Source organism: Candoia aspera, chromosome 1 (assembly GCF_035149785.1).
Source record: "Candoia aspera isolate rCanAsp1 chromosome 1, rCanAsp1.hap2, whole genome shotgun sequence".
Lineage (NCBI taxonomy): Eukaryota > Metazoa > Chordata > Lepidosauria > Squamata > Boidae > Candoia > Candoia aspera.
Window position 1 is genome coordinate 76,969,702 of NC_086153.1, and position 26,205 is coordinate 76,995,906.

Sequence of the window (26,205 nt, forward strand, 5' to 3'; positions counted from 1 at the left end):
AACATAGTATTGCTCACCTGAATGGAGTTGTCATCAAATTTTTCTGTACCAACTTCTGTCACACTTAGTTGCAAACGATACAGCTTTGGTTTATCTCTGGAGTCAGAACCATCTGTAAGAATGGATAATTTTATTTATGAAACTAAGTAAAATGCACTGATTTTTAAGGAACAAACATATATGGTGTCAAAATGCCATTTCAAATGTAATTTTAACTATGTTTAAAAATCAACCCCTATCTATCTATCTATCTATCTATCTATCTATCTATCTATCTATCTATCTATCTATCTATCTATCTATCTATCTATCAGATTTATATAGCCGCCCATCTCACAAGAAGTGATTCTGGGCAGCGTTCAACAATTACACACACACACACACACACTATAAAGACAATTATTTTAAAAATATAGACAATCAGTATTTAAAATTAAAATATTATAAAAATTATAGAGTATACAAACCACAAGCAGAGAGAGTAAATATATCAACACACTATCGACGACAATAGGGGAGCCACTTTAAATGTCACTGATTCCCTGGTACCCACAAGCCTAGTGACATAACCAGGTCTTGTTGTGACTGGGGATTTCCTGCACATTAACAGGGATGGAGCTAACCTGACTTTGGGGGGGAGAATGTTCCATAAGGCGAGCGCCATGGCAGAGAAGGCCCGCCTCCTGGGACCCATCACATGTAAGTCCTTCACAGATGGTACCCGTAGCATGCCCCCTCTGCCAGATTTAATGGGATGGGCTAATGTAATTGGGGAGAGTCCCATGCCATGCAGGGCTTTAACAGTCTAAAACTGCACCCTGAATTGGACCCGGAAACAAACTGGCAGCCAATGCAGCTTGCGGAGCAGAGGTGTGACATGTGCTTTTCTGGAGGCACACACAACTGCCTGCGCTGCTGCATTCTGCACCAGTTGAAGCTTCCAGATACTTTTCAAGGGCAGTCCCATATAGAGTGCATTACAGCAGTCCAATCTGGAGGTGACTAGGGCATACGTGACTGAGTAGAGCCTCCCAATCTAGGAATGGGTGCAACCTGGCACAAAATACAAAGCTGTGCAAAGGCCCTTCTAGCCACGACTGCTACCAGCTCTTTGAACAGGAGTTGTGAGTCTAGGAGGACCGCACCAGGTCTGTCTGGGGCAGAGCAACCCCATCCAGCATCAAAGATGGTATAGTCCTAGAACCAGTAGGCCCCAAACCCACTCAGTCTTGCCAGTGTTCAGCTGGAGCCGGCACCAGGATAAGATGTCCACAGTGTTAATTTGCCAAACACACACACCACACCCACACCCCTGCCCCAGAGTTTTGGCTGATGCCACACCCAAAACCCAGCTGGGCCTATCTCCAAAAAGGCTACCCCCCTTTTTCCAGAACCAGCCAGGTCTTGGTGATACCTGCCAGGTTGGCCCTCTCACCAATGATTAGATCACTAATGAGGAAGTTTTTATTACAGACCGACCTGGCATTGAGAAGCAACAGCCAGAAGCCAGGGCCTTCCTGTCTGTGCCACCAAAAAGCTGCTCCTGAGAATCATCCCTTCCTCTGCTAGCAGAACACTTCTTAAACTATGTAACTTTTCCCCTTTCCCCCAGTGTGGGAGAACAAACTGTCCAGCTTTGTTAAAAAATATTAAACAGATTCTAGATTTTAAATATTTTAATGTAACAATATCACTTACGGCTTCTCAATTTATCAGTTATGAGATGAGCACTAGTTACATCTATTTATCTTGAACTGTGTAAAAATGTCTCATTCCAATAAATCCTGCCATTTGACTGGCTGTACATGGTTACAAAATATAATTTGTGGGTTATTCTAAAAGATCAGAGCATTATATAGTTTTGACATGTGACCTGAAATATGCAAAATATCTCCCTGTATGCTAAATATTTATCCTGGATGCCCAATTATTGTATTTTACAAATTATTTTTATTTGAACATTTGCATTACATAGGAATGACAATATCCATGTCAGTAATTTTGGTGAAATGTTTAGAAAACAATATTGTGCATATACTCCACCTTGTTGCAACTTCTATTCAACTGTTAATTTTTTATCTCAATCTAACAAACAAATCGAAGTAGAAATCCTAAGCAGAATTCTCATTTGTAGTGCTGACTACCCAGGTAAACCAACCAATCAATTAGGCCCAATTCTGTTAAGAGTAAGTACCTAATTATAGAGCATATAACTTGATCCAAAATTAAAGAAATGCTAGTATTCACTTCCATCTTCAAACTTTTTACATAAAGCCAGATCCTACGAAAGCTAATTGGAGAAAACCAATATGCTCTTCCTAGCCCCCTGTAGAAGAAACACAAATTACAGAAAATACCATGCATAGGATTTTTAATTACAGGAGAAAGACTGGATAAAATAACTCACTTACTAATGCTAAATTCAGGCCAAACATAATAAAATCTTTGTAGCCATAATTGGCCAGTGAGTTTCACCTGCTCCCACCCCCCCCCCCCACCTTAATAAACTGCTCATTATTAGGGGAACTATAAGAGAAATTTAATGAATGTGGCAGAGAGGGCTAAAAAGACTATAGAGATGAGAAATAATATTTAATTCAAATTTATTTTTGGTTAAAACGGGTATTTGAGAGGGGTTATTTTTTTAATTGGAGGAAAAATGTTAGATGGGAATGTTGATTATTAAGTTGAAATGGATTATAGAAATAATGCTTATTATATTTAAATTGGAGTAAGAGATTGATGTATTTTCTATGTATATCTTTGCTGTAGAAAGTTGGAAGTCACTCTTTATGTATCTTTTTTTTATTTCTGCACTGTTTTAGGTTTTTTTTCCTTTAGTTTTCTATCTTTGTCTACTTTTTATGTTTTTAATCTTTATTTTGAAAATATAATAGTCTTATTAAAAAATATACTGCTCAGAAAGGGTGTACAAACCACTTTGTGAACAAATTGTTGCATGCAGAAAATAGTTCATGATCCAACTGAAACATTGGCCTGGATATGGACTGAAACGGAGCTGTTTTGTTCTGGTTAATGACTGAAACATGGTTGTTCAAAGCAGAAGTGTTGGTGGGGGAGGTAAAAGCAGGGAAAAGCCAAAGCCAACAGGTTTCTTTGGTGGTGGTAGCTCAGGGCAGGGAGGGAAGGGAAAAGAAGGGAAAACGCTGGGAAGATCAGGGAAAGGGCAAGTATGGGGGGGAGCTCTGAATGTTTGTTTCTGATAATTACTAATGTAACAAATACAGTTAAATTGGGCCACAGGAATAGATTTAATGTCAGAAAAATCTAAAACCAATGTGATAGATCTTCTGACAAGTTAACGCACTATATTAATAATTTCCACTGCCTTCAGTTTTCTCCCTTAAAAACTAATTCAGGGAATTCAACTGCTGTTGGAATCTGATTTAAAATATTTACAAGTATTCTAATATAAATAATCTCCCAAGTAGTGATTTATATTTAAGCTAAATAATTAGAAATGTATAGTATTCATTGACCCAGGTAAGGAGCTGCAGAATATTTTATTTTCCCCCAAACTATGCTCAACTTCCTTCCAGACAATGTTGTTCAGTCTCGGACAGTAAAGCCTGAGCTGGAAGTGGTTTGAGGTATTTCCAGGAGTGGCACAGACCTGAAATAGGCCTGCTTCATCCAGAACACCTCCAACCATTTCCAATTAAGAGGACTATTCCAGAAATTGCAGAATCACCCTAGCATAGCATGTTCTTAACAAGTAACTACAGCTTGTCTTTTAAATATTGACCCTAAGGCAATAAGAGCGAATGTAGCACACTACCCAAAAGATTGAAGATTGAATCAATGGTCCCTATTTGAAATCCCATCTGTAAAATAAACTGACATGGGGAGTTTAGAGAAGCATTCTGTATTTCTTTTAGCCTCAAGCTTCCCACTGACTATATACAGAATAATCCCGATGTGTAAATTGATACATGAAATGCTGCAAATACAAGAGGAATACTAAGAATTATTTTATTTGGTTTAACTGTCTCCTCCTTGAGAGCATCAGGAATTAACAGAATCTTCACTCTGAGCCACCCAAAGAATTTATGAACGAAAAGCATTATTGCACAATGTGTCATGAAACTGGTTTGTTATAAAGGTGAAGCTTTCATTCACTTTCTCCCTCACAGTGTTTGTAGCTAAAACATCACTGAATATGCCTCTGCGTATATAGTCCTACAAGAGCATTATACAAAACCTACAGATAAATCTGCTGCTTTAACTAATCTGTTGAGCTTTTTTCCCTATGATGAGAGTATCAGGGGACAATCTTAGAAGATGCTGAGTTTTGGTAAACTGCTTAGTCAACTTCCAGTTCTGCAGAATCCAAAATGTTTTTAAGAGCCTAGTTACTGACAAACCAAATTTGGGAGTTGCTAGCAAATTCAAAATTGTTGTAATCTACCCCAGCTATCTGTGGCCACAATCATAATAAGGACCAGGCTGGGCTGTAAATAAGCTACCCACTGACCAATTCCCCCAAGCAGAACCACTAAAATGAAAATTTGAGAGAACAAGGAAGATGCATATCTTTCCACACCAGTCTATGGAGGTTATTTTTAATCCAACAGGGAGGGAGATCGATGATGGAATTAGGAATAAGACGTATCCCTTATTTTGTAGGCCCTCCATTCACTCCCCATGACCTTGTGTCTATCATTGCTTTCTACTGTCACCTTCAGTAATCCCAAATAGTGGAAAGCAATGGGCCTATTCCCATTGTCAATGAAATAGCAGTCCTGTTCAGACTATGAGGCGGCCAGACAGAATTATTATCGAACTCTTTATTTAAAACAACTATTTACAACAGTAAAGTCCTGGTGAATAAATAAAGCAAAGCAATTCCAATCAAGACCACCCAGGCAATGATGGATGAACAGACAAGGCTGCAGGGTCACACTGTGGCAGAACAGCAAGGCAGAATTCAGCTAACTCTCTGATTGAAGCTGTCAGACTTGGTGAAGCTAGAGTGCATGGCAAGGCAGAAGCTGAAGGCAAGGTTCTGTGAACTGGCACGCAGATAGGACCGGGCTGACAAGTGGAGGCTAGGCAAAACTGGACTGGAACCTCTAGGCAAGGCTTGGCTCTGGAGGCTAAGCTGGGCTGGACTGGAGAGTCTAGGCAAGGCTGAGAACTGGAAGCACAGCTGGACTGGAGAGTCTAGGCAAGGCTTGAATCTGGGGGCACACCTGGATTGTGCTGGGGCGATGCGATGAGGTTTAGAGCTGGACGCGAGACTCTGCTCAGCAGGGATGGCAAGGGAAGGCTTGACTGGAGCGGCTTGTGCAGGAGGCATGTTCATGATGGCAGAAAGCGCTGGTGCTGGTTCCATGCTGGCTACAGGCAAGGCTTCTGACGCTCGTAAGGACGCTTCCACAAGTGCTGTGCGCTCGAAGGATCGGTTGTCTCCAGCAGCTTGCTCCTCGTGTGCCTGCCCTTTAAAGCGATCCCTTCTGCGCCTTTTCTCTCCTGCAGCCAATATGGCTGCCTTCTGATTCACGTGCTTCTCTGTTCTCCTGTCTCGAGCACTGATTGGAGGATTCAAATCCCCCTCTGGAGTTTGTCTAATCCGCGTCTGCAAATTCTCTCGCTCTGCTGAGTCACTTCCTGGTTTAGATTCTCCGAGTCCCTCCTGATAAGTTTCAGTTTCCCCTTCTGACTCCGGATAGATTTCGTTTTCAGAGTCAGAAGTGGGCTCAAACCTCAAAGTAGCATTAGGGACATCCATTCTTGCTTGTCACACTGGTTCTATCTGGACTGTTTCTTGTATTAAAGATGAAACATAAATAAAGACAAACGCCTTAGCAAAGCTAAGACGGCAACTCCAACTGACCCTGTATTTTATTCCTTCTCTATAGTACCATTAAAGGTATAGAGCTGAAAGACTCATGCATCTGAACAGATGAACCTGATACAAGCTTTTCTCCTTAGTAGTGGCTTAAGAATAAAAAAGTTCTTAGGGCAAAGGCAGAAACCAAAATTAAGAAGAAATAAATATTAGCTTAATTCATCTGAAAATATTTATTTATTTATATAGCCACCCACTCGACATGCAACTCAAGGTTGTGTATACCATTAAAAAAGAAAAACTAGCAAAAATAACTACAACAATAAAAGAAAATACAATATAATAAAACATATTAGTTTAAACAACCAAAGACAATCCCTCAAGATGGGCTCACAAGACCTGCCTGGGGAAAACAGCGTTCTAGAGTCTTTTGAAAGGCAAGTCGGGTTGGGGCCATCCAAATCCTGGAGAGAATACTGTTCCAAAGGGCAGGCATAGTGACAAAGAAGGCACATCTCCTGGGTCCCATAAGCAGTGGAACCCAGAGCATATCAACCCTATTAAATCTTTCTAGGTAGGCAGAGACAGACACAAGCAAGCCTACACAAACCAGGCCCTATGAATTGAAGCCTTTAAAGGTGATAACTAGCACCTTGAATCACACTCAGACACCCACCAGCAACCAGTGCAGTCACAAAGGAACAGTGTTTCTTGGGCATACTGAGGTGGGCCCAAAACAATCTCTGTGCTGCATTCTGGACCTGCTGTAGCCTCCAAATGGTCTTCAAAGTCAATCCCATGTAAAGCACATTGGGGTAATCTAGATGAGAGTTGACCAAGGCATTGGTGACTGTGAGTAGAGTCTCCTGAACTAGGAATGGGCATAAATGGTGCACAAGATGAATTCCCACAAAGGCCTCTGAGCCATGAGGGCCACCTGCTCTTCAAAGAGAAGTCATGAATCTAGGAGGAACCCTGAACAGCAAACAACTATTTTATAAGTCTTTTACTATCTGAGGCAGTGGAACCTTATCCAGACAAAAAATTTCTGCGAGGCTTCAAAACCCACAGCCATGCAGTCTTGCTAGAATTGAGACTGAGTCTGTTCCTCCCCATCCAGACCCTCACATCTGCCACAAATGGAGACAGAATCTTGATGGAATCATATAGGCAACCAGGGCTGAGATGTACAACTGGGTAGCATCAACTTACTGATGATATCTGACCCCATGCTGATACATGACTTCACCTAGAGGCCTCATGTAGTTGTTAAACATGAGCAGGGAGAAAATCCATCCCTAAGGCACCCCACAAAGCATGGGCCAGGGTTGGACTTCTCCTGAAGGAAGGAGGAGAACCATCACAACACTGTGGCCCCCACTTCCAACTTTCTGAGCCAGTCGAGAAGGATATCATGACTGATGGTACTGAAAGCCTCTCAATATCTTTGACTTGAGAAGACTGGAGTGACCTGAGAAGAATATTGTTGCCCCCCATGTCTCACACCCATACGGAATATAGATTTTCTCAGACTCAGCCATCTCCAGTCCTCCCTCACAAAAATAAATAAATAAATAAAAGAATCAACATAATCCTTATAAGTTACTGATCAAAAGTCCTAGTCCTCTCAGTCTCAGCTTCCTCTGATGCCACAGTTGCAAACAATGTAAAAAGGTACTTCTAGTAGTTGGGGCAGGCAGCCAATAGTCCAATTCCTTGCAATCTAATGGCACATCAAGAGGGAGACAGGATGATCACTGTCCAAGGCGACAGATTCCACAGAAGCTGAATGACTCAAGCCAGCACCCAATTGGCCACCAGTCTGATCCCACTGTAGGTATATCCAGGTCACCACACCAGCACTTAATAGTAGATATCTTCCCTGCCACTAAGCAAATATTCACTGCTGCTGCATAAGCACTCAATACTGCCGCTTCCACCATACTGCAGCTTAGCACCAAGCAGTTGATTGGCAGTATTTCCAAGTAAGCAAATGCAACTGTTGCACAGCTGATCAGCACAGTACTGCTGTTGCTGCTGCTGAATGGGTATAGCCAGTTCACGTCTTCTCCAGCTCCTGGACTGATTTTGATGATGCCAGACATGTTTGGGATCCTGCTCCCTGCAAGGCCACTCTGGCAGCACTGATCATTCCAACCTCCACCACTGCTGTTGTCAAAGTTCTTAAAAGCTGCCAACAGTTCCAGTGGCACCAGAAGATTTTCCATTCCATCCACAGCCATCATCTTCATCCACCAACCTTCCTAAACATACTAAACCATCTAAACTCTGGTATCACAGACAAACAACTTGCCCCTGTGCCTTTACAAATTAAAAAAAACCCAACACTCTCTGGCATGCTCTTTTATTAATGGAATAATTTTTCCTCAGATATCTTCATTAATAACTTTGATTTTTAAATGGATCTTAATTTTACAGATTAGTTTACCTGCACTGTCAATATAATGACAAATTTAAAAAACAAACAATTTTAATAATTCTAGATGTAGTCAAAATGATGCAACCCACTCAACAAAACTCAAGAAGAAAATATTTAGGATTTTTTTCAATATCATGAAAAATAATTCAATACTATTTTTGGAATTATTCCTTTTTTTAGAAAAGCAGACGATGAGTAACAGGCAGTTTTGTCCCTGTGCAACCAAGACTGATTTTGGTACCAGCCTATCTTTTTGCAGGTTAGGGAGTAGGTAGCAGACAGTATGGACTACAACCCCATCTAATCTTGTGGCTCTGGCATAAAAATGAAGGAAATTTTCCCCAAATTCATATTTTCTTCTATGGCCAGAGTATTCTAAAGATGTTGAATTTTTGCCCCATCAGAACATGGAACAGTTAAACCATTCCAGTGGAATGTTTCAGGTGGGGCTATTGGTCCTTGACTCAAAACACTTTTCCCTTTTCAGCACATGCTTAGTATTTAACTGTAATTAGAAATGAAAAGTACATAAATTCAAAATACTGGGCCTAAACTAAAAGCACGCATACATACCTGATTAGCGTTGGTCAGTGGTAAGGCCAATCTATCTATCATAGTTCCAACATAAGCAGGTTCTTTTCAGTTTATCACCATAATAGCAAATTCTCCCAGGAGCTGCTATATAATCACGGAGCAGCCAAACTTAGTACTGTTGTGCCTGGTCCTCTCAACAATGTTATGCCATAAAAATCAGAGGCTAAATCCTACAGTGGTACTAAATATCATTATGTGAGCTCCTTCAGTGGGAGGAGATGGGCAGTGACAAATTTGATAAATAAATAAATAAACAAACAGACAGACTGACAGGCAGCTAGATCCATGGTATAGTAAAGGTACTGTTTCTGAAGGTACCATGCAGACATAGCTTACCTGGGATGCAAATTGCCTCTAAAAATCAGAAAAGAGCCACAAGACAGAAAGAGAAGACTAGAAAGGCAGAGCAGCCAAATCCTCTGTTAAGAATGCTAATGCAAATGGAACTGAGTGCAATTCTGGGAAATACAAAAACATTCCATTTTCCCTCCGGGCCACAGTAATCTGACTTCCGGGAAACTGCTATTCTCTGGTTGTTCTCTGGAATGTTCCATTCTTGGAACACATGTTGTACATACATAAAACTGAACAGTTCAGCAGAGTTTGTTACAAGTCTGGGAATAGAACAACCTCTTAGAGTTTAGGATTAGGAACCAAAAAATAAAAATCTGTTTTGCGCTAGCTAGCTCTCATTACTTAGACATATTTTTTGGTTTTGGTCTGAGCTCAGATAAAGACTGTTCCCAGAGTAGCAACTACCGCTTCAGACCCAATCAGCTCTCACTCACATTCTAGTTATAGCAATAAAAACTCCAGCAGTATTATAGCATTTTATGCCCTTACCGTAATTATTAAATGTAACAGGAGAAAAGTTGCGTGTGTGTGTGTGCGCGTGTAGGATATAGCAGCCGTTCCCAACCTTTTTGGCACCAGGGACCGGTTACACGGAAGACAATTTTTCTATGGATGGGGGGTGGGTGGGTGGTTTCAGGATGATTCAAGCACTTCCTCTTTTTCCTGACATTTTATTCTTTTTTTCTTCGCGCTGTTTGGAGATAGCAGCCAATGGGCTTGCTTTCTCTGACAGGAGGTGGAGCTCAGGCAGTAATGCGAGCAATGGGGAGTGGCTGTAAATTAGCTCGCTTGCCCACCGCTCACCTCCTGCTGTGTGGCCCGGTTCCTAACAGGCCATGGACCGGTACTGGTCCGCAGCCTGGGGGTTGGGGACCCCAAAGAAGTGCACTTTTTTATTTCTATCTTTGTAAGAAATACATTATTAGACTGGTGGAATTTATGATATAAAAGACTGAGATCACTGATTGTGGGCACACTATTTATTATTTTAAAAAAAGGTAATAACCCAACTCCCCTGTACACTGAAATCATGGATGACAAATAGGTAAACTCATACTATTCTTTCAAAAGTCTGATTACCTGACCATGTTTGTGTATGTATCTGTGAGAGAAAACAGACTTTTTTTTTTTTTTTACTATTTTAGCAATAAAAGAAGGAAAATGAAAGGTCTGTTTTCAAAATGGACAAAAGCCCTTTTTGCTAACAGGATTTTAGTGATTAGTGAGAAACAACAGTATTAAATAATAGAATTACCTTCATAATTGGGATAGTTGTAGTAGGCAAAGTGATTCCTTCTCCCTGGGATTAGAAAAGACATGCACAGGACCCAGGTGAAGGCAGCATCAGCAGGACAGATACCATGCAGAACATGCGGAGGAGCGCAGAGAAAAGAAAAGATAGCAAAGAGTGAAATTGTAAGCCAATAACACTTACTCAATTTAAAAGGATGCAGTGCTTTTAATACTTTCAACTTTAAAAACTGCACAGAATATATAGACATTGGTGTTGTGGATGGATTAATACGATTAAGTAGTTGGCAACAAGCTGCTAGAAGAAAGCACAGAAAAATCACCAAGCAAAGTGGAAAGGCCATAATTGATTGTATACAGACTAGAAAATAACTTCATGTTAGAGTTCCATTTCATTATATTCACTGTTCTGTTTTTAATTTGTTTATTTTTTACAACTATACCAGGATACTATAATATAGATTATAAACACAGAGTTCTCTTATATCCACCAAAGGCTTTTTTTTCCAGATTATAGGCATAACAACAAAATATCAGAATGCTGTCATATGTGATATACACTATATTGAAAGTCATGTCTTATGCTGAGAAAACCCACACATTAAAAGGAGCACATGTCCTATCACATGTGAAGGAGGTATACATTTATTTTGCTTTCAGTAGTATAGTGACAAAGATATGACCTATGGAGCCTACTGAGTGATTTGGGGCCAATTTCTCAGGACAGCCCACATCATTTATTTCTGTGAGAATTAAATGTGGAAAAATCTCCATCTACCCTACTTTAAGCTGCCAGGAGAAAGGCAATGTATAAATGCAATAAATAAATAGGGCATGGAACATGGCAATTAACTGCTCAGTCAACATACTAATTGCAGCACAAAAGTCACATCCTATTTCCTCTGTTCCAGTCTACAAATAATTCCATGCATTACAAATACTGCAGACTTAAAGTAGTCTTGCTGATATAATGTGGATTCCCTAGTCCTCTATTACATGTAGGGAAAGCTCAGAACAAGATTAATTTGTGGTTGTTGTTTTTTTAATATAACTTTTTCTAGAAAAGGATAACTTTGCTTGGATAAGATTCCTTTTCAATAAATAACTGCCCTTAAGGGAGAGAAAAAATGCACAAGAATTAGAACAGGTATCTTCAATACAATTCTTCTATTCTAAAAAGCTTGGGACTAGGCTACTGTTTGACCAAATTTCTATTAAAAACTATTATTAATATATTCACATGACATAATCTATGTAAAAGGAAGTTTACTGACTAAAATATTTTAAATCTATAGTACAATTCAATCCATGATCAAAGCTCTCAAATTAAATACATAATTGCTCCTATTAAAAGACTGAAAACTATTTTTATTCCTCTTTTCAATTAAAAAAAAATTTCAGAACTTACGAACAGAATAGTAATACAATAGGAAGAAAATGACAATAACAAAGGATGAGACACGAAAGCACAAATAAAAAATAGGGCTAAAAGGAAACTCAAAGACTTCATGCAGTGATTAGAAAAATTTTAATGAATGTAAGGCAGTTACTTGTGGGAAAAGTATTCTAACTTGCAGGATAGCATCATCAAAACAGTACTTCCCTTTGTCACACTTTATTTGATTTCATATTGCAGGGACATTGAGAGAGACCTCCAAAAATGATCTCAACATATGGGCAGGCTTGATGTTGGAAAAGGTAATCCCTTCAGGTATTTGGTTCCCAGGCCATTTAGGGACTTAAAGGCAAAGACAAACAATTTGGATTGTATTTGGGAACAGACCAGAAGCCAATACAGTTGTAAAATCAGCTCTGGAAAAAAACAAAGTTCCTATTGTGTGGTCTCAGTGGATACAGTGCATGTTCAGTTAACTGCAGTTTTAAGGAAATCTTCAAGCAAACCTGGAATTTCTTTAAATGATTAGTTTTCTTCTTGCCATTTCCCTATACATCCAAATCAGAAACATTAAAAAAGTCACACATTTTTTTAAAGTATACATTTAACACGTGAAGTATATTTTAAGTATTTGTAAGAAAAGGGTGTGGGGCATTCCAATTAAATCCTGGCGTCAATACAGTTTCAGTAAAATGTGGAGGTCAAGAAAATCTGGATGAGGAATATTATATATCGTATTGTGCATATAATACATATACATGTTAATATATGCATATGCACCTGCATATATATCAAAACAGATAGGAAAAGAATCCAGATTCTTTACTCTTGAACCTTTCAACATTACAGACAAGCCTAGATAAATATTAACATTGTGCAATGCTGCTTTCTACTTTCAATAGGTTTTTCTTCACTTACATACATTTTTTGTCTCACTCTACTCTCAAAACTCATGATTTCATTCAGATAAAATGGTTAAAAGGCAGTATGGGATACCCTTACCCCTCGGTACTATGGACACCTTCCCTGATATACACAGAAAAAGTATATTTGATCTGATTTTTTACATTATTTTAATTTTTTAAAAACAGCATGCTGCAGAAATAAAATGCTAAAGCCTCAAATATAATCTTTATTTCAAAGGAAATTTCTTGCTCAATATATACCCAAGTTCTTTGGAAGTACAATAAGCCTGGGGAGAAAACAAAGAAGGTGAGAGTAGAGAACATCATGGAAAAGTAGAGGTCATGTTCAGGAGCAGCATCACCACTTTGTCTTCTGGTAAATGGGTAGTTTGTAACTGACCATCATTATCACCGCCAGCAATTTAGTGGGAGTGCTATAACATGCTATCAACATTCTACATGTCACCCAGTGCAAAAAGGTTGGGGCCTCTTGGCCTAGGCTGAAAATTCGTGACTGGCCTAATTTGTGATTAGCCTAATGCCACGGTGAGTTACCAATGAGAAACATCCAAGTCCATTACCATTCATGATACAGTATCACAATGTATCGCTATAGCATCAATAATCCTTAAAACTGTGCACCACTGTCTAGCTAATGCTTCAACGAAAGAACTGTTCAGTAGTTCTGTTACTAAAATTTAGGATTCCATAGACCACATTGTTTGTATAGGAATCTTTCATGTGCTTTCCCTTTTCAGCCTTCTGCCCTTATCTCCTTAAAATCAATCTGTCTTACTTTTAATAGGCTCTGCCACATTTCTGCTGCAATCATGTCAAATATGCCAGAAGAACCTTTCTTCAGAACTGACACTGTACTAGCCCCATTTTAACTGGAAGTTATGCTCTTATCAGCGATCATGCAAAAACACAGAGTGAGTACAATCAATTGTCATTTAACCCATTCCAAAAGTAAGGATTTAGAAATATGAAAGTGACATGTGCCTCTAATTTTACAAGGGGAATAATTTAGTATTTCAATAGCACCTTATGAAATAATGATTAAAATACAAAGGTGCCTGACTGCATCTGAAATATTATATTTTAAGATGACCCATGGATCAGGCAATCAGCACCTTGAGGCCTCTTGTTCAATCTAAATAATTGTGGGAGAAGGGCATGAAACTGAAATTATTCTTATGTATGAGGAAGTACTTTCATTGTACAGATTTGACTCCTTATTCAGCACTGTATGAATGCTTGTACAACCACTTATAGTATGTTAGAAGTAGCTATTTTTCTTCTGCTAATAGATCTTTGAAAGTAGCCCAGTATTTAGGCTAGGCACAAAATACTTTAACTAGATGGCTCAGAACGTAAAACTATAAAATAGATGTATGCGCATAAACTAACAACTATAATAAAGCTTTAAACCAGGAGTCTCAAACTCATGGACCATGGACTGCATACAGTTCTGTAAGTCATGCCTTCTGCCCTCTTAGTCATTTTCTGTGGCCCCCAAGCCCACTTTGTAGGCACTAAAGATGCTGTCCAGCAAGACATAGGCATTGAGAACTATGTAAACTGATACACTGGAATGGGATGCTCTCCAGGAAGAGAAGTGGCCTGGCAGCATCACACCTCAGCCCAACTCAGTGGGCCTCCCAGCAAAAGCAGGGTCTGGTTGCCTGGATCGAGTGACCAGCACCTTGAGGCCTCTTGTGCAAAACAGCCTTGCCCTCCAAGTTTCCCCTCCCCAAGTCTCATGCTCTGTGGCAGGTACTGCTTCTGAGGAGACAAATCCTCCACCCAGAAGCAGCAGGGAGATGAGGCTTGGCCAGGGAAGACTTGCGTGAGGCAAAGGCTGTCTGTGAGAGGAAAGGAGGCAGTAGGTGAAGAGGGGGTCACATTTGCTCTTCCACCACAATGGTCTCTTTGCCAGCCAAATAGTGGGAAAGACAGGGAGCAAATAATCAAGGTCTCTTTGACAGGGGAAGGGAGGGAGTGAGGAGGACTCATTCTGCAAGGTGAGGAGAGAGAAGGGAAAGCAAAGCAAGATTTGGGCATCTCTAGTGGAATGAGTTTCCTAGATTATACCATCCCAGATATGATCTTGAAAAAAATATTATCAACTCAGGAATAAAACCAAACATTAGTTAATGAAAAACTCTGCCAGCTTTAGCCAAAATGAAGTGGTTCTGTTTCTTTAATGACATTGTAGTACTCTTCATTCTCAACCAGTCAGGGATGTTTATATCAATGTATTAAAAGACTTTCATGTTTTGGCCCTTAAGCTAATGACCTTTTCCTCATGCAACACTCCTTTGAAGGTTTGAATTGAGACCCCCGCTTTAAGCTAACACAGTTAAAACTGTGGAAATTATTTTACTACTGCTACACTTCTGAAACACAAATATTTTATACAGAATATGTGTAAGAACTCTTGTTCTGGTTCTGTGTAAATATAGTTCATATATATATATATATATATATATATATATATATATATATATATAATAAAAAAAATAAAATAAAATAAAAGATTATGGGAAAAAGATCCAATGGCTTTCTCTGGCTATCCCTGGAAAACACAATCAAAGAACATCCTCTATCCCTTTTCTTTTTTATAAAGCAGTGGTGGGTCTATCCATTCAGTCATGTCCGACTCTTGGTCACTTTGTGGATCAATGTTCTCCATGCCTTTCTATCTCTTACAGCTTCCTTTAGTTCCATCAAAGTCATTCCAGTGTCCCTTCTGATGGTGTCAAGCCAGTGATCCTAGGGCAGCCCCTTCTTCTATAAAGCAGTACAAATCATATAAACACATCCCGGGCTGGAACTCTCAGAAATTGTCAAGAGTAATTCTGAAAGCCAATCATTCTAAACACAAATAATATTTAATAACGTAATTCTTACCTGGACTTAGTTCAACCAGATAAGGTAGCTTCTCAGGGGGAAGAGAAGAGCCATAACCAGACCTGTCAATTCTTTCCTTTCCTTTTAATAGTTTTACATCAGCTTGCTTCTTCAGCCTCTTTGGGACATAATCAGGTGGCCTCCTTTTTAACTGAAAGACTAATATTCCTAAAATACAAAATCACAAACAGATCATTTTAATGGAATGACCTGAAAAATAAGTAACTCTTTATGAATTATGATTGTCTTTCACTCAATCCTGTTTTTCAACCTTGAACTATAAGGCCATCCAAACTACTGTTTGACTTTTCAGTCACTGAGGCACTTACAGTATGTCTCAACCCAGATTCAAGTGCTACAAGAAAGTCTCTTCTCATTTATTCCAAAGTCTAGGCACCAGTCTCAGACCTTTTGGACTTGTTCACAACTCACTAATGGTATTGTGTCAAATTAGAGCCACTATGTTGTGTTAATTGTTCTGTAAAACTAAAGTTACCTTTGTCACTCGGCCATTCCCTGAATATTTGAAGTGGGCACTCGTCGTCATCAAGGATAGATTCTTTAGCACTGTTATCATCAGAATGTTGAGCACCAGGAGGAAGCATAACCTACAGAAAAAACAAAGCATAAGTAAGACAGAAAGTTTCCATACTATTTGTAATAATAATATGCTTCAATCTACACTCTGCTCATACTTCAGTTTAATTTGCTACTCAAGGACAACATTAATATTTCATACATTTGAGTTTCAGTATTACAAAGTAGAAAAGGGAGAACAGATATAACATGGCTGAAGTATTATCACTACATCTCTGGCTCTTTTAGCTTTGCCTCTACAGTCAGTAGACAATTGAGGATTAGCCTTCCCCAATAATCCCACCTTTGGTCAAGGCACGATGCATCTTTCTACTTAATAAAACAAAACATCAAGCTCCTCCTCCTTATCTACATCTCTCAAACCTACTGCAGATCTCATAGATCTGTGAGATTATCTGAGGAAGATTTAAGGTTGTGGGAAGTTGAAAGAGACACAAAGATGAAGAGTTCAAAGGAATTTCTTGTTTGTTAAGTGGAAATCTGATTGTACAGTTCTTTAAAGTCTATAAAGCTACTTCCTCTATAATGCAAATTGAACATGGATCCTGCAAAACCTTTAAAGGTTATTTCAAAAGAATTATCTTGAACATAGCTTATTTATTCTTATGTTTATTCTGTTTTGTACTGCCTTATTAAAACTGCTCTGGGAGCGCTATGGATATAAAAGCAAGGAAAAACAAATCATTTCACTAATTTAACTAGTCTAGAATAATACTTATTTTAAAGTTACTGCTTGGCTGCCAGGAGCCAAATCAAATCAAATCAAATTAAATCAAATCAAAAATGACAAAACATTTACTGTGTTAACACTGTGTATTGGCTAAGAAATAAAAGTGTACTTTTGTCAGTAATAATATAAAGTAGCAGATATGAAATGCAAATTAGAGAGCACTGAAAGATTTCAAATGTTGAGAGAAAATTAACTACTTTGACACTATTTTCTTTCATTAATTTACTTACACGAGCAATACAGTAATCCTTGGGATTTTCTTTTTCCAAGCTATACTTCTCCAATGCCTCAATAACTGCAAAATCTGCAGTATCTGTAGTAGACAGTAGGATTGTCTTGTATGGTATGTTTGGTTTCAAACTATCTGCATAAATCCTTAATGTTCCACCTAAAAAATAAATTATTTATGCAAGTTATATATCCTGATATATGAAGAAATTCAGGATAAAAATTTCAAAATGAAGGATATTTGTCAAAACACAAAGACTATTTCTGCAAAACACCATGCTTTCATTAATAAATATAATCAAAATAACTATAAACCCCTAATTCTCCAAGGGTGAACTTGGCATTTTCAAAAGGTAGGAAAATTGCACACTGTTCTCTGACTGAAGGAAGCTTCACTTATAAAGGAAAATGTTTTCCACATGATTAATACTCTTCAGTTGTCTTCTTCCATCAAACAATGCAAGCTAGCTGCACCAATGTTGCCATTTTTCCATCACTGAAGCCATGTAGATTTCAGGGCCTAACACATGCATGCTTTTGCATTGCTAAGTTAGCATGAAACATAGTATAAGCCAAATTAATTGAGCAGTATTGTTTCTTGCAAGGACAACTTTCACCAGAAGAAATCCTTAAAATATCCTCAAAGGAGCTAATATATTTAAAAATTATGTTAAATAAAACATTAAAAAAAGAGACAACTGTAACACATCCTCAAGGTGCCAATTACTAGTCAAAACAGAAACAAGTAAACATGGTCTAAAAGTCTTTAAATGTATTCAATCAAGTCTGTTCCAGACTGAAGGTTTCCACCTTGGGAACTGGTTTTGCAGTCAGATTTGCATTTTCTCCATCTCATGATATTTTACCTAGATCCTTTTATGGTGATTGGATATTTAAACACTGTGACGTATATAGACTAGAGTGCTACAATGTGCTCTTGACCGAGATACTTTCTGAACCATGTTTGGCTTTTGTATGGGCAAAACTGTTAATAAACAACAACAGCACCTATTCTTCAAGATTTACATCCCAATTTGCTTTTGCCTCCAATTTAAGCTTGAGAAGTAGAGATGTTCACCTTTATCTAAAGTGACTAATCTGCTAAGAAAGATCATCCAGATAAATTAATTTTCCTCCATTCTGTCATCATTATTTTGCTTTTTCAGCTTCTGCTTTCTATATTGTAAAACCTCTATTTAACAGATCATTCAAGGGGAGGGGGAGGAGTGCACTCTTAAACAGAATGCTCATTAAATCCGAAAGTCCCCACTTTTTTTCCCTTCCCAGAGTCAACTATAGAGAAAAAAGCCCATTATTTCTTTTGAGGATAATAGGGATTTATGAAGACAGTCTTCTAAGAAATGTCAATGCCAGCCTTAGGGACAGCTGAAGGACCCTTTTTCTCCAACTGCTCTATTGGCAAAGAAGTCTTAGTGAAGGTAGCAGCCAAAGCAGGGTAGGAAAAAGAAATCACCACTACTGCAGCTGCCTCAATGCATGGCCCACTAGTCCACCCAGCTGTTTGATCAATCTTCCCAGCGTCTTCCTCTTATCAACTGAAACCCAATGCACCACCATCCTCCTGATTTTCCCAGCATTTGTCCAGTCTCCCTTCTCTTTACTCAGCCACTGCTACAACCCACTGTGTCAGCCAATCTCCCCAGTACCTTCTCAACCTCCCCACTTCCCTCACCAGGAACTCAAAACATTAAGGATGCACATATCCCACAGGCCTGTCAAATCTTCCAAGAGCATTCTTTTCCTCTCTCAGAACTCAAACATGAAACATGCACAGAAGCATATTTATTTTTTAGGGAAAGCAGCCACTACTATCCAGACTGCTTCCTGAAATAATGGACAAATCCAATATATTGCAGTCCCAATGAAGAGGTTATCCACTGTGCCTGAAGTCAACTAAACAATGCCATTACACCAAAGGTTTATTGTATTCTATCTGTCTGAAATCCATACTGAGGCTGTTAACCTAACAACATTTTCCAAAGTGGAACATGTCTCTGAAATTCCCTTTCCATGAGAAGATCATCTGGTCTGCCCCTTCCTGAAGACTAACCAAGAGCCTTTGGAAGAGACTGGAGCTTAAAAAGAAAAGTCACATCATAGATGCATAATGGTTGTATTATTCCTAATTATGCATTGAAATTTTATTTTATGATTTTATTAGAATTTTAATGTGTTTTATACATTTGTCTCTTCAAGATAAATAGGAGAAATAAATTGGATAACTTTTATTCTATTTTTAAACACAGTAATTCTTCAAAAACAGGAAGGGAAGTACCAAGAATGCACCTGCGTACATCTGACATTAGAACACAGCACTCAACTTTAAATATTAAGAGAGAATCATTTTAATGAGTAACATGGAACATGTATCTGAATCGTGCAAAATGGGTCTACTGGAAGCCACCACAAAGGCTACAATACAGGAATGTGCAAAATGTTTTAAATTTTACATGCTCCCTTTCAAGTTCAAAAGAGTTGCTTGAAACAGTTGTTTTGAGCTCAAAAGATTTACAGAATGGATCGAGGCAGCTGTGAGCCTTACAAGGTAGTCCAGACAAGAAGCACACCCAGATGAACTAATTCTACTTTATTGTAATTCTACTTTGTACTATTTTAAGGTTACATTAACAGAATGCAAGTCTGAAAGTGCATTTTTCCCCTGCCTTTACAGCTCAAGAAATTAGGGAGAGTCCCTTCTGAGACATTTGCTATGCCCACATTCCTGCTGCAAGCAAAGATGCCTCTTATCCTACCATTGCCCTGGCTGCAGCTCTTCCCCCATCTTTCAAGGTGATTCCCACATACCATTACATCAGCCCATTTCAGTACAAAACAATTGTTTCAAATGCATTTCAACCTGTTTGAATAAAAAAAGGTGCCCTATATTTTCATATATTTTAATTTTCACAATTGGCTTATCTGTGGGTAATCCAAGGATTATCCACTTCCATGGTAATTTTGGTTAAAAATTATCCATGGATGGGCTTATCCACAAGTACATACAGGATATACAGGTACTTTTAAAAAGTATTACTGTATATACTCTTGGATAAGCCCATCCACAGATAAACTGAACCCAATTTTTTGGGTGCATTTTGGCACCTAAAATTCTCAGCTTATTCACAAGTATATACAGTATGTATATACATTAGAATGGTTCAGATTTGAAGATTTGTACACCCTTCTAAAGCACCAATATTCCTTCACCCATCACATAAATGCCTTGATTTTAATCTAAACTTTCACCTGAATCTGGCCTGCCATCAGAACTCCGAAATTCTTGCATTCTTTTTTCTAGCTTCTGTTGCCTCCGCCGTTTCATTACCACTTCTGGGTTGGATATTGTTCGAGTAAAACTGGTCTCAGGCATATCTTTGTAGACTTCTGCTGCAAGACGAGAGTTTTCACTGCCAAAAGAAATTTCAAGAATTTCAAGAATTATTCAAATATTGGGAACTATACAAGTACATATACTTTTCCTAAAAAAAAGGAATATAAAACATACATTTTCTACACTGAAGTTACATATAAAGCATGAATGTGTAACCAACAGCCCAGGGGCTGCATATGTACCTCAGTTACTTCATCCACTGGCCAGATAATCAGTGATTTATTGCAGCCATTAATGGAGGAAACCAGTCATCTGCTCCCCAGAGCCAGCTTGTCATCACATCAACCAGCTTCCAGAACACCATCACAATTTTATTGTGACAAATAGTTCTAGAATCCTAGCAATATCAAATGGGTCACTAAGAGAAATGTGGAAACCCTACTGCATTTCCATTTTTCCCAAAAAAACATGCATAAATTAATTCTAAGGATACTGAGGGATGAGTATGCATGCATATTAACAGCACACATGTGGAAATTTACTACAGGAAAAGGCACTCATTATTCTTAATTACTGGTTACATACAGTACTAAAAGAATCAAAAGTGTTAGAAATTCTTTGAGAGTATTACTTTTAAAAAACATCACTGAACATAAAAGTGGTATAAAATATTTTGAATTCAGAAAGTTCTTCGAAATCATAATAGCAAGGAGTGGGGGCTCTGGTTCCAGTCCACCCTCAGTGATCAAAGCTCACTGCATGATTTTGGGCTAGACTCTCTCAGTCCAAGCTATCTCAGAGAGTTGTAGTGGGAAAAAATGGAAATGGGGTGGTATATCATGCCACTCCAAGCTCCTGGAGGACTGGAATAATTTTTCCCCCCTTGGGGAAAGAGGCGATTATGACAAAAGCAGCCTAAAGGTCAACTGGAGCAGGAAGGCACCACAGACACTCTACAAACTGTTCTTGTGTGTGCTCTTCTTCCCCATGTTACAAATAGTGAAATAAAATCTGTAAATGCATTTATGTCCCTAAAGAAGAGATAACACATTGTAGAGCTGATTCATAGTATTCCCTCTTTCCAAGTGTAAAGCATTACATAACAGGAAAAAATAAGTTAACTTAAATTAACTTTAAATAAGTTAAATTCCAAGAAGAAACTTTTGTTTGAGCTAAGCAGCTTTACTTACATCTCTTCTGCACAGCAACCCTCTGTATCCTGTAATATTCTACTTCTGAGAGCAGTGCAACTCTCTAAGTTGCCATAAGATACGTTAATGGCAGACAGAAATAATCAGAATTTGAGAGCAGAGACTATTTTATATGAATGGAAACGCTGTTCTGCACATAAAAGACTTTTTAGTTCCACCCCATAATCAATAGGTTATGCAATAAGAACCCATCAGTAAAGTAATAAAACAAACCCATATTTTAACAGTTTCTGTAATTTTATGATTTGCAACTCACATATCATCTCCATGGAATGGCCCGTGATTGTCTAAAGCTTGTTGCTGTGCTTCTTTTTCTCGCCTCTTTTTTTCCTTCTTTTCTTTCTTTGATAGGGTCCGCTTAAAGTTTTGAATCACTCCTTCTTTTTCTTGTTTTTCAGGGCCATTGCTCTGAGCCTTCTGAAACATGCCAATTTTATTACTATTACGATTCATTTAGTCAAGTGGTGATGAGAATTATGATTTATACATTTGACAAAAAGTACACTAAAGGATCAGCAAGAATGAGCCCAACATGTGACCAACATGATTAACAGAGAATGGTTATAATTGATTCACAATGCTGAACCAAAGTTTAGCCCTATGTGGATATAGCTACATGAATTTAAGTTAAGTATCAATGGGACACTTCTTCAAAATGTCTTTTACACTGTCCAGAGAACGACTATTTTTACTTTCACAGAATTCTTGTTTAAAAGAAGTTCTGATTATTTTAACAAACCAATTTCATTATTCTTGGCTTAAAGATTATTCTTATTAAACTATTAAAACTGTTTTCAAACCAGAATCCCTGATTTGAATAGAGTTTCTGTAGAAGTTAGATTTCCGAAGGGGTGTGCACAAGCCCAAAATTTTGGTTCAGTTCATCTGGATTTGCTAGTATATTGATAAAACATAGTTCAGTGTTACAAGCAAATATGGATGACCTTTGATTCACACTCACAGACCCAAACTGAGCAAGTTATAGGCAAAAAAGTTGTTTCAGGGAACACGCATTTCTAGCTGGCAAAGAATCCCTGTAGTGGAAAAGCCTGGATTTTTTCCATGATTTTTATTACAAAACATCAATACATAAGATATAGTTCACCAATAATTACTCTTATTGTTTATCAACCTAATTATCAGAATACATAAATTATCAGAATATATAAAGCAAGTCAGCTTATTGAACATGAAAAAAATATAGTTTCCCATATTCAGAGAACACAAAAATAAGTGTTCATGTCATAACCTGAATGTGCAAAATTGGTAAAAATTAAACTGCTACAGGTGCATAAAAATTAAGACCTGTCATAATAGAAATAATTACTCCATGATAATCATAGCCTAGCTATACACACTTCAAAATTTAAAGGTGTACTAATAAACAAGTTCATTTGTTTTATTATGTATAAAAACTGTCCTTAACTTTTAGTTTTTATTACATGAATCCACTACCTTTGCTTGGTTATAGTTTATTTCTTATTGGAAGCTAGCCAAATACAAAGTAATATACATAAATCTTCTACTTATGTAATGTGCAGAAGAAATAACCTTGAGGAATAGGAGGAAGAACCACAACTAAGACAACGGTCAGATAAAATAACTGAGTCCAGGGCAGAAATGTAATGTGATAAAGCATCTCAGACAGAACCCTCCCTAGTTCTCACGAAAATGAAAGGAGGGATGCAGGAAGCATATTCACACTTTCAAGATTATGTTACTGTAACCTTATGATAAAAGTAGTATTAGCATTCATAACTTTGGTTTCCTAGTCTAGTCTACCTTGAAGGGCTGACAACTTCCAACAATGGACAAAATTTCCTTAACAGAGTACTAAGAATTAAAACTAGTCATAAAATTCCTCTTTTGTGTCAAAATTATCATAAAGATCCTCAGAAGCACTGAAAGTAGCATTCTAAGAATGTTAATTTTAAGCAAGACCAAATGAATTGGAATGCATATATGAACATTCAGTACTTCATCACACACATAAACATATAAAATCTGTAGTCACTATTTTCCACATGTCTGTGGAATTAGTTAACATTTCCATTCCAACAAAAACTTACTACTGGTTAAAAGCAGTACTTGAATCAATTGGCATAAACTGCCTAATCCCAGCAGTTAAACTAATAGAAGCCAAATGGGATGGAAATCACACGCCCTGCCTAACAGAACTGTGCCAAGACAGATAAGACTACCTATAAAGGCACATCCATGGACTACAAAATGGGAATACATGTACAAAAAATCTACAATATACAATATGCTGGTCTTTGACCGTGATAAAGATTTGATTGATACAATATACAGAAAGTTTATTTTTACAAACGCAAACAAGAAAACTCAGATTCACACACAAATGCAGCTCAAATATCAACACTTATATTGTTGCTTTTTACCTTTGGAGGAAGTGCATCATTTTCATTCTTAAGCACAAATCTTCCTTCACGATCATCTTTGTTCCAGTTTAATTGTACAACTAGAGGCTTCTCATCTATATCCAATCTTCTTTCTTCTTCAAAATAAGAGAAAAAAGGCAAGATCAATCACTGCAGAATATTGACAATTAACACAGAAATCAAGAAATGATACAGCAAACGCATTTAGTTAACAGACTGCTCTTGTACCATTACAGAAGACTATCAAGTCTTTCAGTTTATCAAAATGAATAAACGGCTAGTAATTGTGTGCTACAAGAAAATTAAACAAAACCAAGATTTAATAATTAAACTCCATCATCAGCAGATTTTTATTCCTCTAATCAAGTCCACTCTGCTTCCCAATTTAGGAGATTAAATAAGAAGTTCTAAAATTTGAACCAACCATTTCCCACCTGACATTCATCAGATGTGTTAGGACTACACTTTCCAAAATTCCCAGCTAGCACAATCTTTTCTGGATGAGAATTCTGGGATTGCAGTCTTAGTACATATAAAAAGCACCATATTTGAAAAGCCTGCTTTGAACATTTAAAGTCTGCCTAAAGGCTTTAAAAGCAAGCTGAAGTTGTCCAAAAACCAAACATGCAATGCAATGTTTTAAAAATATCAGCATGCACAATTCAGACTTTTTTCAATAAGTGAGAAAAAAACCTCTCCTTTTTAACTTACTAGTCTTTTTTTCACGATGACCTTAAGAAACATCTCCTTCCCTGCCAACATTAAGTTAATACTGTCAAGGGTGTCATTTTGCTTTTAGTTATCCATCTATTAAAAAGTAGTTGCCCAAATGATATAGAAATATGAAGATATTAGATTTAATAAAGTCACCATTTAAAATTAAGAATGAATGCAAGTCATTTTAAGTTCCCCAAAAATTCTTAAGCTAGCAGGATATAAAACAATGCTTCCTCTAAACCTAGTTGATACAACTATCTAAACTTAAGTACAGTTTACTGATTTTTATTCAAGTAACTATTGCAGTGAAACATCTACTGATTCATATTCAAAAGCCACGTTCCCAAACCAATCATGAATTAAATAAACAGCTTCATTATAAATCCTTAAATAGTATCAGAGATCCCAGAACATCTCATTGTCCTCACAAGAAACCTATATACAGGTCAGGAAGCCATTATACAGATAGAATATGGTGAAACAGACTGGTTCCAGGTTGGCAAAGGAGTGAAACAAGGCTGTATACTGTCCCCTTATTTATTCAACCTATGTGCTGAATATATAGTAAAGGACGCTTGATTGGAAGAGGAGGAGGAGTGTGGTTTTAAATTTGGAGGAAGAAACATCAACAACCGGTGCTACACTGATGACACTACTCTAATAGCCAAAAATGCAAATGATCTGCAATGTCTACTAATAAAACTCAAGGAACATAGAGAAAAAATGGAACTAAAATTAAATATAAAGGTAACCAAACTAATGATAACAGGTACAACAACCAGCCTTAGAATTGCTAATGAAGATACTGAAGTGGTGCATAGCTTCTGCCTTTTAGGATCAACCATCAACAGTGAAGGAACAGGAAGTCAAGAAATACACTGCAGACTAGCACTTAACAGAGCAGCCATGAAAAGATATTCAGATGCTGTGATGTGTCTATACCTACAAAGATCAGAATAGTGCAAGCAATGGTGTTTCCTGTGACACTCTATAGAAGTGAGAGTTGGACTTTGAAGAAGCAGGATAGAAAGAATATTGACTCTTTTGAACTTTGGTGTTGGAGAAGACTCCTGAGAATACCATGGATGGCCAAGAAAACAAACAAATGGATCATCAAACTAATCAATCCAGAGTTTTCAGTTGAGGCACAGATAACCAGACCCAAATTATTACTTTGAACACATTATGCAAAGACCTAGCTCTCTACAGAAGGCTCTAATGCTGGGAAAGGTGGAAGGAAAGAGAAGAGGACAACCAGCAGCAAGTTGGATGGAGTCAGTTAAAGTGGCAATGGGTATACCAT

The 26,205-nt window shown here is 37.8% G+C and overlaps 1 protein-coding gene across 6 annotated transcripts in view; it reads right to left on the reverse strand.

Moving 5' to 3' along the window:
- Positions 1-26,205, reverse strand: part of AFDN (afadin, adherens junction formation factor) — a 101,049-nt gene that overhangs the window by 51,565 nt on the left and 23,279 nt on the right. For 2 of the 6 annotated variants that reach the window (XM_063307571.1, XM_063307545.1), the window contains exons 3-9: positions 24,186-24,298; positions 22,040-22,200; positions 20,488-20,648; positions 17,223-17,380; positions 16,162-16,273; positions 15,666-15,833; positions 18-112 (exon numbers count right to left, since the gene is read on the reverse strand). In XM_063307571.1, the coding sequence (XP_063163641.1) occupies positions 18-112; positions 15,666-15,833; positions 16,162-16,273; positions 17,223-17,380; positions 20,488-20,648; positions 22,040-22,200; positions 24,186-24,298 (968 nt within the window). Of the gene's footprint in view, positions 1-17; positions 113-10,455; positions 10,501-15,665; positions 15,834-16,161; positions 16,274-17,222; positions 17,381-20,487; positions 20,649-22,039; positions 22,201-24,185; positions 24,302-26,205 lie in introns of all 6 variants that reach the window. The other 4 variants (XM_063307553.1, XM_063307537.1, XM_063307561.1 and 1 more) reach the window with 3 other exon arrangements.